Source organism: Diabrotica undecimpunctata, chromosome 4 (assembly GCF_040954645.1).
Source record: "Diabrotica undecimpunctata isolate CICGRU chromosome 4, icDiaUnde3, whole genome shotgun sequence".
Taxonomy (NCBI): domain Eukaryota; kingdom Metazoa; phylum Arthropoda; class Insecta; order Coleoptera; family Chrysomelidae; genus Diabrotica; species Diabrotica undecimpunctata.
Window position 1 is genome coordinate 156,990,791 of NC_092806.1, and position 16,494 is coordinate 157,007,284.

General features: G+C 32.7%; 1 protein-coding gene across 3 annotated transcripts in view; it reads left to right on the forward strand.

The window, feature by feature from the left end:
* Positions 1 to 14,761, forward strand: part of Cen (cerebellar degeneration-related protein 2-like) — a 352,760-nt gene extending 337,999 nt beyond the window's left edge. For all 3 annotated transcript variants that reach the window (XM_072530692.1, XM_072530693.1, XM_072530691.1), the window contains exon 7: positions 9,049 to 14,761. In XM_072530692.1, coding sequence (XP_072386793.1) covers positions 9,049 to 10,212 — 1,164 coding nt within the window. In that variant the 3' untranslated portion in view covers positions 10,213 to 14,761. The remainder of the gene's footprint in view (positions 1 to 9,048) is intronic.
* Positions 14,762 to 16,494: the final 1,733 nt, after the last annotated feature.

The following is a 16,494-nucleotide window of genomic DNA, read 5'->3' on the forward strand; positions in this document are numbered from 1 at the left end:
GAAGTTTCTCTAGCAGCACAATACAGAGAGATGAGTAATAGGAACATATTGTCACTATACTGTATCAAGAGTCAACACACAAAAGAGGATGCATTTTTGATGATAGTCAAGTACCTTGAAATCGGTACCAAACAAATTTCGAATACGGAGACTGAGAAATCGTTGTGTTTCCGAAGAATGGGATGTCCCGTATAAATCGGAAATACCTAAAGCTTTCCTGAACGATTTATTATGCACTTAGAAGTGATGAAGTCAAGATTTTTAATGGCGTACCTATTCAAATCAAGTCGTTTAGACTGTTTACATAATAAAAGTCCTTTTAAAATTATTTTTGTGAATAGTTTAGGACACAGTATTGAAGTAAATTGTTTAACCTTCTTTAAAAACCATCATTACCTCACTATTAACAACCGATAAAAAGCTTAGATATACTTTAGAAATGTTTATAAAGAATTTAAATTTTACTCTTGTAGAAAATGCTCATTTCAACACATTTCAAACAGAGAAGTCTTGAACAGGGTAGGTCAAGGTGAAGGCGACTTAATACAGATGATAAAAAAGAGAAAACTCGAATATCTGGGACATATAATGAGAGGAAGTAGATACAGGATAATGCAGTTGATACTCAACGGAAAGATCGACGGAAAACAAGAAATTGGTACGAAGAAATACTCATTGCTCCGAAACCTTCGTCAATGGTCTGACTTATTAGTAGATGAATTATTACATGCCGCGCAAGATCGAAAACGATATCGGCAAATCGTCATGGAAGCTACCCACTCCTAAAACTTAGGTACGGTAGTCAAAGAAGAAGAAGACAATGCTCAGCTTTTGGTTTGTTTACGGTAACGATAACCTCAAAAACTGACGTCATGAAGTTAACAACATGGCGTATTAGACAAACAGTATTATTCTGATCCGTTTTACCATTACATAATTTTATTAACAAACGTGGTTAAAAGGAACGATAAATAAATATATGATTTATTTTTATTACTAGATGTGGAAAGATTTGAAAAATATTGATAAAGTAGTAAAAGCAACTTAAAATCACGATAGTTTTGCCCTAATAGGTTAGTATATTCTTGTTCTTTTTACAGCATTTAAAACCTTCGTAATTAAAGTAAAATTGTGAATATGTAGATTGAACTTTAATGTTCACCTATTTATATAATAATTATGGTTGAGTTTACCGAAAGTATAAGCTGATATTAGCTGCAAATGTCAAATATGGAACAAAAAATTTCGGTTTAGCAGTGTTGGCATGTTTTTATAATATATATGTTTTATGCTTCAAATATAAAGATATAAAGCTTTAGAAAAATACATTTTGATTATATTATGTTATGAATTCTGCTATTTTTAATTTATATAAAACAAGATTGAGTAAATATTTGTTTCTTTGGAGACTAATTGTAGTTAATTATTACTTTGGCAATTGCCCTTTGATAGATTAGAGGATAGATTAGAATCGTCAAACCAGCAGTGGCGAGATTGCAACAGATGTCTGCAATCAATCTCGAAAGAGACAAATATTTACTCGCTATTGTTTCATATAATTTAAAAATTGCAGAATTCATAAAATCATATAATCAAAATGTACTTTTTAAAAGCTATATTTGAAGCATACAACATATGCATTATAAAAACATCCCAATACTGCAAAACCGAAATATTTTATTTCATGGTTGACATTGGCGGCTATATTCAGCTTGTACTTTCGGTAAACTCAACAATAATTATTATTAATTTTTCTTATAAAATAAAAAAAGATTAAAATTCTTACCATATCATGTAAACAGGTATATTTATAGTTTAACCATACTATTCTGCCTGATTTATTAGTTTTACAATAATAATATTATGCTGAATCATTTCTTTCCACATCTACTATTATCGATTAACCAATTGGTGATGATAGGTTTTTCAGGTAATAAGAAGGCAATAATTTAATAAACTAATAATGTAAATATTCACTGGTCTTATTATTCTACTTTTGTATGGACTTCAACGAATTAAAAGTGTACTATAGCCTATTTTAAATGTTCAGGAAAATATGTATATAGGGTTAACATTCCTTATTATTTTAACTTTAAATGGTACGAAAGCCAAAAGGTTTATTTTTTTAAATAATAAACAGTAATAATAAACAGTTATGTACACTTTAATGACTACATTAACGTGCGTAATACTCAACTTGGAGCAGCGGCAGCGGTAGGCAACCCATAGCTCACGAGATCCCGCCGGCGACACAGATTTGTCTGGTCGGCCACAAAAATTCTTCCTTCTTCTTGTGGTTCAATTTACAATTTTGGATTAGGCTTTTCCTCTGCGTATATCTCTGTTATATAACATAATTGTACAAAGATTTTATAAGGTGTCATTAATTAGTATTAATAGCACGATCAAAAAACACTATGACCCGAAAAAAATGGTGTCGGCCGATATGCGCTCGACCGTTTTGCGCCCTTACCTGAAATCGGCCGGTTTGCGCTCTAACACTTTCTTAATGGAGATGTATAGCTAATTATTTTCTTATATCGACCGTTTTGCGCTCTCTTGTAATCGACGTTTAATTTTATTCTACCATAACGGTCAGGAAACGGTTAGGCTAGTAAAATTAGTTTTAAAAAATCATAAAACTATAAAAAAATAAAAATAAACCATCTTCCCTTCACACTTTCATTCAGGCTTAGGACTGTCATAGTTTATACATAATATAAATATTGGCGTGTTTAGAAGATGTTTTTTTTTATTTTTTAACTTTTTATACAGTAAAATACAAAAAATTCTTGGGAATAAAAAATTGTCTATTTATTGCAGCTTCTGGATATATGCCAATGTCCTTAAACACAACCTTAAGTCCCTTGTATCTTTATATTTCTGTAAAGTTTTGGATATTCATTCATCAAGATTAATATTTGTTTTCTTGCGCCGCTTTCCTTCTAGATTGAAAGTAAATCGATCATAAAGGTGATCACAATATTCTGCTGCTTTGACCAGGCACTTCACTTATTGGAATACATTGGGATGTGGTCTTATTAATGTATTCAGACGATGATTCCAACCTTCTAAAACCTTATTACTGCGATGTCTTTGATCATGCCAATTGCACATTTCCTTGGTAATGTGAGTATTTTCTAACCATTGTTTGACAAAGTAGTCATAAAACTGTTCCATTTTTTCAGAAATAGGAGAGGTTTCTTGAATGCATAACCAGCCATCATCGATATCTTGTATGGGTAGATACGCTAACGCAGCACACATTCTTATGTGCAAACGTATCTCTTCGTTGTCAGTGTATTCAGAAACAAGTCCAATATTTTGAACATTTTTCCACATACATTGATTGAAATGAAAATTACAACCAGAAATTTTGGCTTCGGGAAAATAATTTTCTAAGGCACCAATCACTGCCTATTCAAAATCCAGTTTTATAAGAGATGGTTTCCAATTTGGTAGTTTCTCTTTCATTGATGAAAATAACATATCGTATGCCTCTTTGGTTTTGTTAGGAAGTAACGCAAATATCAATGGAATTGTATTTGTCTCCTCTGACGTACTACCAATATCGATATGAAAGATATATATTTGACTAAATTGCTTACTGCAGCTTTTGAATGGTCCAACTGTAACTGGTCTAACAGTATTGTTAACCAAAATCTCCCTAGCTTTGTTGCTGGCAAACACCAAGATTCTGTATCCCGCTTTTCGTAAACCACTTTTCACTGAAGAGAATTTTGGAATGTCTGTCACGAAATCCAGTCCTTGACTATAATATAATCTTTGAAATTCATCTTGATATATTTTTGACATCGGCAAATAACTATTGTCTTCCCTAGCTCTTTTTCGAGCATTGAAGACACACTGCTTCACTTCTGTCGCTGCAGCACTCGGCTTACACAGATGTTCGGCTTCCTTAATTATTGTGTTATTATCCATAATTATGTGGCCTCGACATTTTTCAGTTTTCTCTTTCAAACAACTCCAAAAAACCGAACCATCTTTATTTGTTTTTTTCATACGAAAACTGTACCCTTTATACAATGCACATGGTTTTCCCTTCGAAGTTTCAATAATTTGCACATCCATTTTTAAAACACTAACTCACACTGATTCACAATAATTCTTGATCCTACTATCTCAAAGAACGCAATAGAAATGATTGACCATCAATATGGTCATTATCACGTAGAATTTTCAGGTAATTTTTCTGTTTGTTAATTTTCCCTTTGTTAATGACTTAAGTAGTTACCAGTTCGCATTATCAGGTAGAAAGAAAAGTTAGTTCGAGTGATCTCTCATTTTGGGAATTCTAGTTACTAATTATATCTAAACAATTAACTTCCAGGTAGAAGGATTATAAACAGAGGTATTCAAGATTAAAGAACACTCTGTTGTTCGACAGTATTAGGAAAATTTAATAATTTTGTTAGTTTTGATTTGACATTTTTTTTTAATCTAAAGGAAAAAGATGTTCACCAGACTATTATTGTAGAATGAAATTAAAATTATATTGCAAGAGAGCGCAAATCTGCCGATTAAGGAAACTATAGTAGTTAGATATTTCTATTATGAAAATTGCAAAGCGCAAACCGGTCGATTTCAGGTAAGGACACAAAACGGTCGAGCGCAAACCGGCCGTATTCGAAATAAATACATCAAGGATAAAAATTTGGGAATATGTTGATGAAAGTGTCTATTATTAAATAAAAAAGTTTTATTTCCTATACTGCTCGATACAAAAAATACGTTGCCCCTTCCTGCCTTTTAGTTTATGGGGACTATTAACACGTTAAGTGCCATCTTGACCAACATGGTCTCGCACTTTTTTAAGTGATCGTACGCCCGCAGAAGCGATGCTGATTTCACCATTTGTGGCAAAGAAGTATAACCGCCTATGAGACTTTTTTATTTGTGTGTGTGGTGGCACTCAACGTGCAAATCATGATAATGAAGAAGAATCGCAACATACTATCTCGAATTCATTAAAATTGCGATGTACATAACTATTTATTGAAATATTTAACCGAAAATAAGATTTTCATTAGGCAAAGAAGTTATATTAAACAAATGAAACCATTAAAAGTTATATTTAAGCCAATCTAATCTTATTTATTTTATTATAGTCTGCTTGAATTAAAATTGCATCGTATATTTTAAAATATATTATATAAATTCGAGTCGAGCGGACTGGCAGCGGAAAATTGTGGAGTGGTTGTTGGTTCGAGCCATATTTCAGTCAGAAATTGTTTAAAGGATGTAGTGTAAAATCCGGATTAGCTCTGCGACGTTGAGTGGACATTCGCGGGTAAATCCAGTCGACCGGTGAATGAGTAATACGACGAGAGATCGAATATTGTTCTATAGAGATGTTTTACATTAACTACAATATTGTTTGCAAATAAAACACAATAATTGTGATTAAAATTACATATTGTATTGACGTTTCGATTTCCAGTCAAAAAATTGTTCTCCAAATGCAAATATTCTTTTAATTATATATTATTTTTACTGCTGATTTGAGGTAAATTCATTCTTTTGACAGTTCGCCTCGCTCCTAACGATAATTCAGCCATATATACTATACTTCAAAATTCAGCCACATATACTAGTTCAAACTTTTTCCTAATCGGGAAAAGATAGGTGCTAGTGTGAAGCGAAACATGCTAAGGAGAAAAATATATATAGACGAAACAGTATTTGATTTATGATCATATACTTTGTATATAGCCTACATAAAAGATGTAACGAAAATTGGGAAAACAATAACGGAGCGTGGCAATCTTGGTTTATCTACAATCTGGTAACACCGCTACTTTTCACATATATTAATACCTGTTTTGTCGTTCATACTTATACTTCTACAAGTTGGAGTTTGTGAACCTTATCGAATTTACAAACAATTCCGTGAAATATCAAACAAACGTTACAAAATATGATCAACGATTTCTTTTTACTTTAACAGCAATTTTGATTCAAGCAGATCTTTATTTTAACTTAATTAACTGATACCTTTATCTGGTTATAATTTCAAAATTCTAACTTATTCTTAAGGCAAATTAATAATGTGATATTTTGTAGACTATAACTATTGTTAACTTTAAGCTTGATTTAATGTTTGGTGCAATAATTGAAATATTTATTGTGATCTAGATAATGTGATCCAAAAGACACACCTGAAACTAAGAAGAAAACGATACGCCATATTAGAGTGACATCTAGCGTCATTATTTTTGAGGTTAAGTCCATATGTTGGTTCTAAAATAAACGAATTTCCTTCGATAATACCACAACCACAGATTATTTTAAATTATCTTTGTGACTTTATTTGAATGTGATAAATTAGAACACTTTTTGGCAATTCATTTTATCCAGTGAAGAACCAACCATTATCATTGTCCTTCTGTTGATTCCTAATTACATTTTTTAACGGTCATATCTAGCTTCTACCAACCATACACTTAACAGACACGTCTTTTAGCATTAGCCTCCCTCCTTTACTTATTCCAGAAACTTGATATGAGGGGTTCAAGAGGTCTGCACTCCCTCATAGAATATACAAGATACGAAGGTCTATAGAGACAGTGACATCTACTCAAACAATTTCCAATTGGTATCTTCAATAACAAATGAAGAAGCATACAGGATCTATATCAAAATAGAATGAATCAACACCTATCACATATTTTCATTCGTGTTCTTGTCCATTCTTTTATGTGTCCATTGACATATGAGTCCAACGATGATTCGGCGGATTTCTTGGCGGATGTGGTCCAAGATTTGGCGTCGAAGTTTCTCCTTCATCACCGATTCAGTTCGATATAGATAGCGTAGCTTTCATCCAATAGCTAGTGTGTATTATTTCGAAACCCACTATTTCGAGGATGGATACTTTACCCAATTTTTCCATCTCCATTTCCAGTTTTTGGTTACCATTTTACTTTCCCGGTCAGAAGATTCAATTCTTTAGAGGCAGGATCGCCATGTGATATTTGTACTATAGTGATTTAGCCATCGTGCAGTAGGTAGGACGAGAGATTTCCTTATTTTTCGCTTTGACAAAATTAACACATTAGTTCGATGAAATACGTTTCTTAATAACTTTTACTACATACTCATTATGCAATACTTACGGTAGGACGATGTACACAATGCAGTTATAATTATTGACCTTGTTTGTCGGGCACATTATGATTTTATAATCTATTATGTAGGTCATTGTTATACAAACACATAGTAGTAATAGATATTTGCAGAGTGACTTGACAACGTCGTCGCAATGATTGACTGCGAATAAAAGACAGCTGTCAAAATATAACCTGGCAACATAATATTCCGCTCGAACTTATAAACTAATTTTTATATAAATATAGAAAGTAAAAATAATTTAGTGAAATTTAACAATATTTCTCTGATTTAAAACCCGGTTGTGTTTAAGCAAGAAAGCAATTTCTTATAAATCTACTCTTTCTAGTTTTTAAATGTGGCACCAAACAGGTGTTTTTTAGGAAATATTTGGTAAAGGACGGTCATATTTTTAAAATTATAAATGTATGAAAAATCGTATCCATTTTGCTATTTGTGTCTGTTGTGCCACTTATTAGATCACAATATAATATATAAATTATCGAACTCAACCGTAAGCTGTTTTAAAAACACACTAAAATAGTTTTAAATGTAGTAAATACATTATCAAATAACTGACGTCATAGCTAAGAAATAGACAGTGTTGCCAGAAAATTTATACACATAATGTTTCTTCTATTTTGTTTGTTTGAAGTTTATTTTATGATTAGAGTAAACAAAACACACAGGTAAATAATGACTGTGAAAAAGAAACTACAATTATGTGCAGTATCTTTAATTGTAATAATTATGCTAGCAATAAAGAAAAAAAATCATACGCTTCTTAAAAAAAGTGTATTATGGAGAAAAAAGATGGATCGAGGGAAGAGGGTTAGGCAAAGGAATATTAAATATGTTGAATGAAGAATTATTACTAGAGGACCCTTTGGCTTTTAAAAATTTTTACACATAGATAATAATAATTTTCACTTTTATTTAATATTTCATCATTTTTAGTACAAGAAATTAGAACATGCTTTAATTTTTAGTACTGAATCGGTGCGCTCATCTAATTTGTAGATACAATATTTTTAGTACAAAATTCAGTAATGGCAAGCATACCTTGTGAGTCAAAAAAAAAGTGAAATAAGCTGGGCATTTTACCGTCACAATATTGGACTTTTTTTATAAGCTTATTCCTGTGATTGGATCATAGTTAAGGCATAAATTATGTTTAAACATAGATTTAAAATATAAATAGACATGTGTTTTATCAGGCAAGGGACCATCTTTCTTTTTTTTTTAATTTTTTTTTCCTCTGTCTCTGTCTTTTTATACGGAGGTGAGAGAGAGAGGGTAAAATAAAATCACGAGCCAGAGAGAGATAGAGGAAATTAGTTGAGAGATCTTGTTAACGTTGGAAACTGACGACTTGCTCAGTCTATTTTATATATAAGTCTATAGTTTAACACATGCTTGATCAAGTTTTTGTTCTTTTTTATTGTAGAATATTGATTAAATATGTTTTTAGCACACAATAAGTGTACTCACTGTCTATTTTATAGTTGTTACGCCAGTCTATTTAAAATTTATAAGATTACTATTTCTGTTTAAGCTTACGGTTGATTTTTTTTATGTTCGGTGTGTTTGATCTGTGTAGTGGACCTGTACGCTTGATTTATAATTTCTTAATAAATCTGTATTGTCCGTTTATTTTGGGGTTTTATTTTTTTACCACTAATACCTTTTTTATGCTAAGCATTGTTGCATCTATGTTTATTTTCCAGTTTGGCACTTTTTGTTTGCATTTTGTTGATATACTTCGCTAGATGTGCAGAATTGAATCTAGTAGGTAGACATTTTTTATTTCTTAGTTAACAAACTTCTAATACAAAAGAAACATGCTTTTTTAACATTTTAACTAATCAAAATAAACCTTTTTAAGTTCCTCGACTAGGGAAAACTTTTGTTTTGTTTTAGGGATACCCACAGCCATCACCATTGCAAAGTAAATCGCCTAATCCTTACAAGAAGTTAGTTGAAAAATACGAAGCCCTTGTGGAAGTACACAGCAAGCCCATCAAGCCCTCTACTATCTCTCGCCACGAAGAGATGCAGATGTCTGGAGACTTCAACTCAGCAAGTACCAAAGACACCGACGAAGAAAGTGGCCATGGCGACAGTTTGCAGCATAAGAAAACCAGGAAAACGTTTTCCACGCCGACCGATTTTTCAGAAACCGAAACCAGTTCCTCTGGATTCCAAGACGAGACTAGTAACAAATGCACTCAAACAGAAGGTCGAGTCGGATCCTTTTTGTGCACCATTGCCGACGGAGAAGATTGCAAATTCAGTATTTACGATGATACAAGTCCTATCGACTCAAGGTTCAGGGATAGACCGGAATACCAAAATCTATTTAAAGAAATATTTAACGTACTCAAAAAAGCCGCGGAAAACAAAGATGAAGGTGACGACCTACCTCTTTTAGATGATTTCACTCCTGTAAAACTTGCACCTAAAGTTCCTCCTGTTACACCATCACACGATCAACTTCCTGATTTCCCAGATGACGATAGTCAAAGTGTCGTATCTTCCACCATGTCTGAGCTATCCATCTCTCAAGCCGAACCTACTACTGTAATAGAAAACCTTATTCAGTCCCAAGGTCAGCCGATACCGGAAAGCGAGTCGGAAGCAGATGGAATGGTATTAAGACCTCTAGTGCGTCAACCTCTGGAATACATTTCGGTGGAAGTCAGAAAGCGCTCATCTTCAAAACGCAAGAACAAGTACGTGGAACGATCCGATTCTCCTATGACTCACATAATAGGTAGTCCTAAAATCAACTACTCCAGCAGGCCTAATTCCGGTAGGCGCCGAAGGGAAAGATCCAACCACCGAAACCAGGAAGCGGAGCCAAGTAACTGGAACGGTAACACCCTTCAGTTCTATCCATCGACCAGAAACCTCCCTTCTCCAACACCTAGTCAGGGTAGCACCCATAAGTACGAATTCAAACCTAGTTCGGCTTCTCAGGATTTGCATAAGTTGCGAAAGCTAGATATGTCATACGCGGAGGTGTTGAGAAACGCTGACACGAAAAAGAGAGAGAGGGAAATGCTCAGACAGAGGAGGAAGTAAAATAGATATTTAAATGTCACTTTTATTTTTTTGTATAGTACTATGTTTGTATGTTTTTTATTTGTTTATGTAGTGACGTGTCTTCAAAGATGTGATATTTCATTAATAATGTGGCCTATAATTATTTCAAAATAATAGGACAGTGGGTCCTAATGTTTTCTTTTACAGTCAATGTTACTTGGAATTTTACTTGTCAATACAATCGTATCTGTAGAATATTCGATTTGGAGAGGATTTTTAAAACTTAGTTATGATTTTATAACAATTCATCAAGTAAATTTTCTTTATAAGAAAACAACTCGATATTTAAAATTATATGCTGAAAATTCTGACCTGACCTAAAAATGTATAATTTTTATTGTACAGAAAATTCAGGTGATACTTTTACATTTCATATCATAGTTAGTTAGTCCTTTCTTATGTAGCATTATTTCTTTTAATTATTGCACGGTTTATTCCATCTCACACATCACAATAATTCGGGATGCCAGTGGTAAAAAGTTTTCTGATATATTTACTTTATACATTCCTTCCATTATACGTCTTGGTACTTCGACATTTAGATGATGTGGTAGTTTTGTAATAACTTGATTAGCAGTTTGTTTCTTCTTCTTCTTCAAGTGCCATCTTCGTTCCGAAGGTTGGCGATCATCAGGGCTATACGTATTTTCGAAACTGCTGACCGAAACAATTCGTTGCTGCTACAGCTATACCATTCCCGTAGATTCTTTAGCCAGGAGTTTCGTCTTCTTCCTATGGACCTTTTTCCTGCTGTTTTCCCTAGTTTGTTTCTGCTAGTTACTAAATATATAGTAGGTGGAAAACATATTGAGGCAATAATGGTACGAGTTGATTCTTCATTTTTTTTTTATATGACATATGGAGATATTTAGTAACTAACTAGTTTGTTTCTGCTAGTTACTAAATATCTCCATATGTCATATAAAAAAATGAAGAATCAACTCGTACCATTATTGCCTCAATATGTTTTCCACCTATGAAAAGCAACATGCAAAAACTTAAATTGTGTGGCTCGCTGATGACGTAGATAGGGGAACGGAGGGTATTGCCGTATACATGACTTTAAAATGTCTTTATTACATAGGTATTAATTAAAAGATAAAAACTAAAATTGAAATCTACTTCAAATTAGGTATTTTAAGTGAAAGGTATTGTACGTTTAGATTATTTATTTTTCTCGGAAATCACAAAAATTTTACTTTGACATGCTGAATTTCTACTTGATTTGGATAAGTGGTTTTTCACGTTGGTGGAAGTGGATTAGTAGCTTTATTTAGTTCTGAGTTTTCAGTAAGTAGTAATTTTGGATTTTTGATATTGATAGACGTGTAGCGTCAACAGATTCAGTTGATACTGTATTTGTAGGTACCAAAGACTCATAGGAATATCTAATAAACTGGGTACTCCTAAGTTTGCAGGCATTTTCAACAACTTTTTTGCAGAAATCCTGTCAGGAGGGTTTTCATCTCCTTCTTGTATCACGTGGCTGAAAACATTTGAATTAAGAGACCAAATGCCAGCTGCTCGCAACCCACTAGCTGCTTTGTCTGCATTAGCAACATTCAAATATGGTTGAGTAAATAGTGGAATCAATTGCAGAGGTGTTAGTCTTTCATATTGATGGAGTTTCATGTATGTATCACATTTTTTATACAAAACTGGACTGTACACTGTGAAATCTAGTAGTTGAGTCCTGTGCGACGTACGGTGTGGTATTGTCAACATGATGATGCCATTTTTGCGACAAAAATCATATATTCTAAAAGACATGTACCTACTATGATTTTTTAAGGTCAATAAGACTGAATTTTCTATTGATGGTTTTGTATATTCTGTAAAATGGACTATTCATATGTAGAACAATTCCCCAATCATCCTGCCAGGCTTAGTACATTTATAAATAGAACCTTTGGTTCCTCATTGCTCTAATGATGGATGCATTCTCAAACGTGGATATATAATTAGTGGTGCATCATACTGTCCTGCTGCACTGATACAGTGCTTCACACTTTCCGAACTGGAGGCAGCTCTTACTTGTTTAGTGGTCTTAGGAGCAAGTATTTTACCAGGTTTGTAAACTGCATTGATTCCTTTTTCGTGCACAGTAAATATTCTATGAGGATCAAATTTGTATTTGTGGTATGTTGAGGTCAGATTATGAAAGAACGTCTCTAATTCGCTGGCATTAAATGAAATCATTGAATTAAAACCGGTAGGTTCCAGGCACCTGACACTTATTTCAGGATTTCTTTTTAAAACGCATATAACCGGTTTTTACCAGCTTCGTTTCTGTCTTTATTGAAAGTATTTGTAATTTTATTAGGGTCGGCATAGGCAAATACTGCAGCCTTTAATGATTATGGCGTTAATCTATAAAACAAACCTGCCAGAAGCTATATTTGATCTCTAATTTCTTTCTCCTGTTCATTTGAGAAAACAGGCTTTCTCCTCATGCGAAATGGCAGACCATAGCCTTGTCATAACAAAAATACCATAAAAGCAGCTGTCGGTCTTAACTTTGCTTCACCACGAACGGCCATTATGGTACGTTTCATTTGTCTGGGCAACCAAGAACACTTTTTTTAGACACCATCTGTAAACAAAATTTTCATTTACCGAGAACCAAGGTTATACCAGAGAATAAGGAATGATTTATTGCGTCTCAGACTTAATTTTATACTTAATAAAAATTAAAACTATTAATTCAGAAATTTTAGAAGCAATTTTGATAATATTTGTGAACCGATAATTTGGATGCGGCCAAGTCCGCACATGGTGTGCGAACTTAGCCGCCATATGATTAGTCCGTCACGTCGAAACAAAATCATGTGAAAACATGATCATAAACAAAAAGAAAACAACACCATGTAAAATTACTTTGAAAACACCTAATGTCATTAAATAACTATCTGGTGGTGCTATTTAAACAATAAAAACTACAGATATGTTCACAATAAAGTACTTACAGTTGGATTTCTCGAGGTAAAATGTTATATACGCGATGGCAAAAACACACTTTGACCTCCTGCAACAATGTTTTAATGCAGACTACCACGAACAGTTGCCGTGACAACTAACTGTACGCGTGTAACAGGGACAGGTAGCTTTATATTGTTTTATTACTTTGAAAACTGCTTGTACGGAATTAGCCGCCGTACGGCAATACCCTCCATTCCACTTCATGACTACTACATTCAGTCTTATCATGGAAGCTGAGAGTGTCTTATGTTCCACGTCCAATTCATATTTATTTGCTAATAAAATTTATGATAGCGTATCGATGACATAAAAAATGTTAACCTCCTTGGGCATCCCTTCCAGGAAAATTTAATAAAAGAATAATAATAAATATAATAAATAAAAGATATAACACATGTTTTTTAATCTCTATTAATGAAATATCACTCTTGATCCATTCAAGTCCAATTTGTAGGTGTGAAATGAGATTATACATTTCTGATTTTAGTTTTTTATTGTAAGTATTCTCAATATCTTGAATTGTGCCAAGATTATCTATAATCACAAAATTATACCAGAGATAGTATGTAATACAGGGTGATAGGAAGTTTAAAAAAGCGGATTCGGATCTTGTGGGTTCAGATATTTTCGTACTTATATACATAGCACATTAACGTAGTTGTAAACTATTATGGTGATGTCTCAAATGTCATAGTTACGGTACAGTGGGTGTTTGTTCACATTTTAGACTTCAGTTTTTAAATTTTCCCCTTTCTTAGCCTTTAATTTGAAGGCCTAGAAAATAATTTCCTATAGATTGACTATAAATACAATTTTATCGATTTTCTCTCGTTTGCCTGCCATTTTTAATCACTTGTCAACTACTTTTGCTCATTCATATATGTATTAAAGGTAGGCAACTCACCATACTCCGGATTGTAATATAACGTGTAAACATTTATTTTTTCGATAATCTTAAGAATCTAAAATGTGAACAATTTAAATATGATCCAAAACTAATGTTTTTATTTTTGATATAATAGATTGTAGAGTTTTTAAACTGAATTTAATAATTTATTGATTTAATAAAATAATATGTGAGCGTGAAGGAAGTGGAAATGTGAATTTTTGTCGCTTTATTTTATGACACATACTTTACAACTGTTACGATTCGAATTTCCATCATTGTACTAAATTTTATTGTATTTGAAAACCATTTATTAATTGTTAACAACCCTATTAAAAAATTATTTAATGGCCATTTGATACCTACCTATAAAATATGTTGGTATCTCATATTATGTTTAATAATACTGCCCCAAGCGCAATTAGATACCCTAAAATAACATTCCTATAGCCTTCCCTTTAATTTATTTACAATAGACAAAATTTATTCAAAAAATTATTGACCCAATAACTAAAAATTAATATTTCTAAACGCCCTGTAGTTTAAGACGCCTAAAATAATATAGTGGATATTTATTAGACGTAGAATACCTATTTAAATTCGTTTTTATCGCTTTATGAAATATACTATACTTTTGTGATTATAATAAATAAAATATTAATATTTTTTATTTAATTATATTCCTGATATACTCCATATTATACAATTTTCCTAGATTTCCTGTAAAACCACGTAGCTAACATGTAAGTATAATGGATATGCTGCTTTGAAACGTCATTAAACTTTTCATCTCTCTCTCGCTAAGACAGCGAGAGAGAGATGAAAGAACTGCATTCATAAAATATCTTGTAAATGCAACAATTTTTATCTGGGAGAAACTTTAAGACCACTAAGTGTAGAATAATTGTGAAATGAACAATCTAATTGGTCTTCCAACAATCTACAATGAGAAATAATCCAATGGTGCCATACTCAGAATAATTTAATTGTTTTATAGGTAATTAGTTGACCCTATACACAACAAATAAATTTAATAATAACTACAAACGATTCCCCATCTATTGCAATAGTTTTTATTTAAAAAATAAGTAATTTGTTTATTTTACAAACATAAATGATCTCAAAATACTCTCCAAACGATTATCCATCTGATAAATGGGATTCCTCTTTCCTCTTGAGAAATAATCAATATGGCACTCTGACACAGCATAGATACAATTGTTCCAATATAGCATTAACACAGACAATTATGCATATATATTTACCCGTTAATATAGTGAAAGGAACATAAATCGTTTTGTTCAAACCCTTGAGTCAACAAATTGGTCAGAGGTATTTAATACAATTTCTGCTGAGGATAAATCATTAGCTTTTTTAAATACTATCCAAAATTACTTTCGGTCCCATTTTCCACTACTTAAATGTAAACCTAAAAAATGTACACGTTCGAATTGGTTTACGCAGGAACTGTACAATTTAAAGGTTCAGCTAAACCTTTTAGAAACGATCTGTCAGCAAAATAGTAATCTTAGGCCAGTCCTTCATTTGGCAAAGGCAGAATATTCAATTAAATTAAAAGCAGCTAAAAGTAGTCACTTCATGAGACAGTTAAACGTTAATGTATTTGGCATTTAGTAAACTTAACACTCGGGAAACAAAATAACTCAAAAGTAACTAGTGATGATAACATTAGCAGACAAATTTAACCACCATTTTGTTGAAATGGCTCCAAAGTTACTTGGCGCTTTGGATCCTACTAAAATAGGTGGGTTTACATCAGCATCAAAAAACCGTAATAGTTGTTCTATGTTTTTATATCCAACTAACCCACATGAAATAACTAGTATAGTCGAAAGTTTTAAATCCCAACACAGTTGTGGTTTTGATCAGATTTCCCCTAAGTTATTAAAACAATGCATTCATGCTCTCGCAGATCCACTGACGGATATTTGTAATGCCTCTTTTTAACAAGGAATATTTCCTGGATGTTTAAACTATCTATTGTAATCCTTTTATTCAAAAGTGGTGATAAGGATGGCCTTAACAACTATCGTCCCATAAGTCTCTTATCTGTGTTTTTAAAGATAATTGAAACTCTGGTTTATACTAGAATGAACGCATTCCTAAAAAAGCATAGTGTCTTGCATAATTTTCAACATGGTTTTACATCTTCTAAGTCTACAACTACAGCTCTTGCAAATTTCGTCAGCTTAGTGTTGGATGCTTTGGACAGACGAGTGAAGGCATGTGGTTTATTTCTCGATTTGTCCAAGGCTTTTGACACTTTGGATCATAATTGGTTGCTAATAAAACTTGAAGAATAACGCAACACAAAAGTGATAGCAAAACAGAAAATTTTGTGCAATAGCACACCACTCCAACACAACAGGCCACAC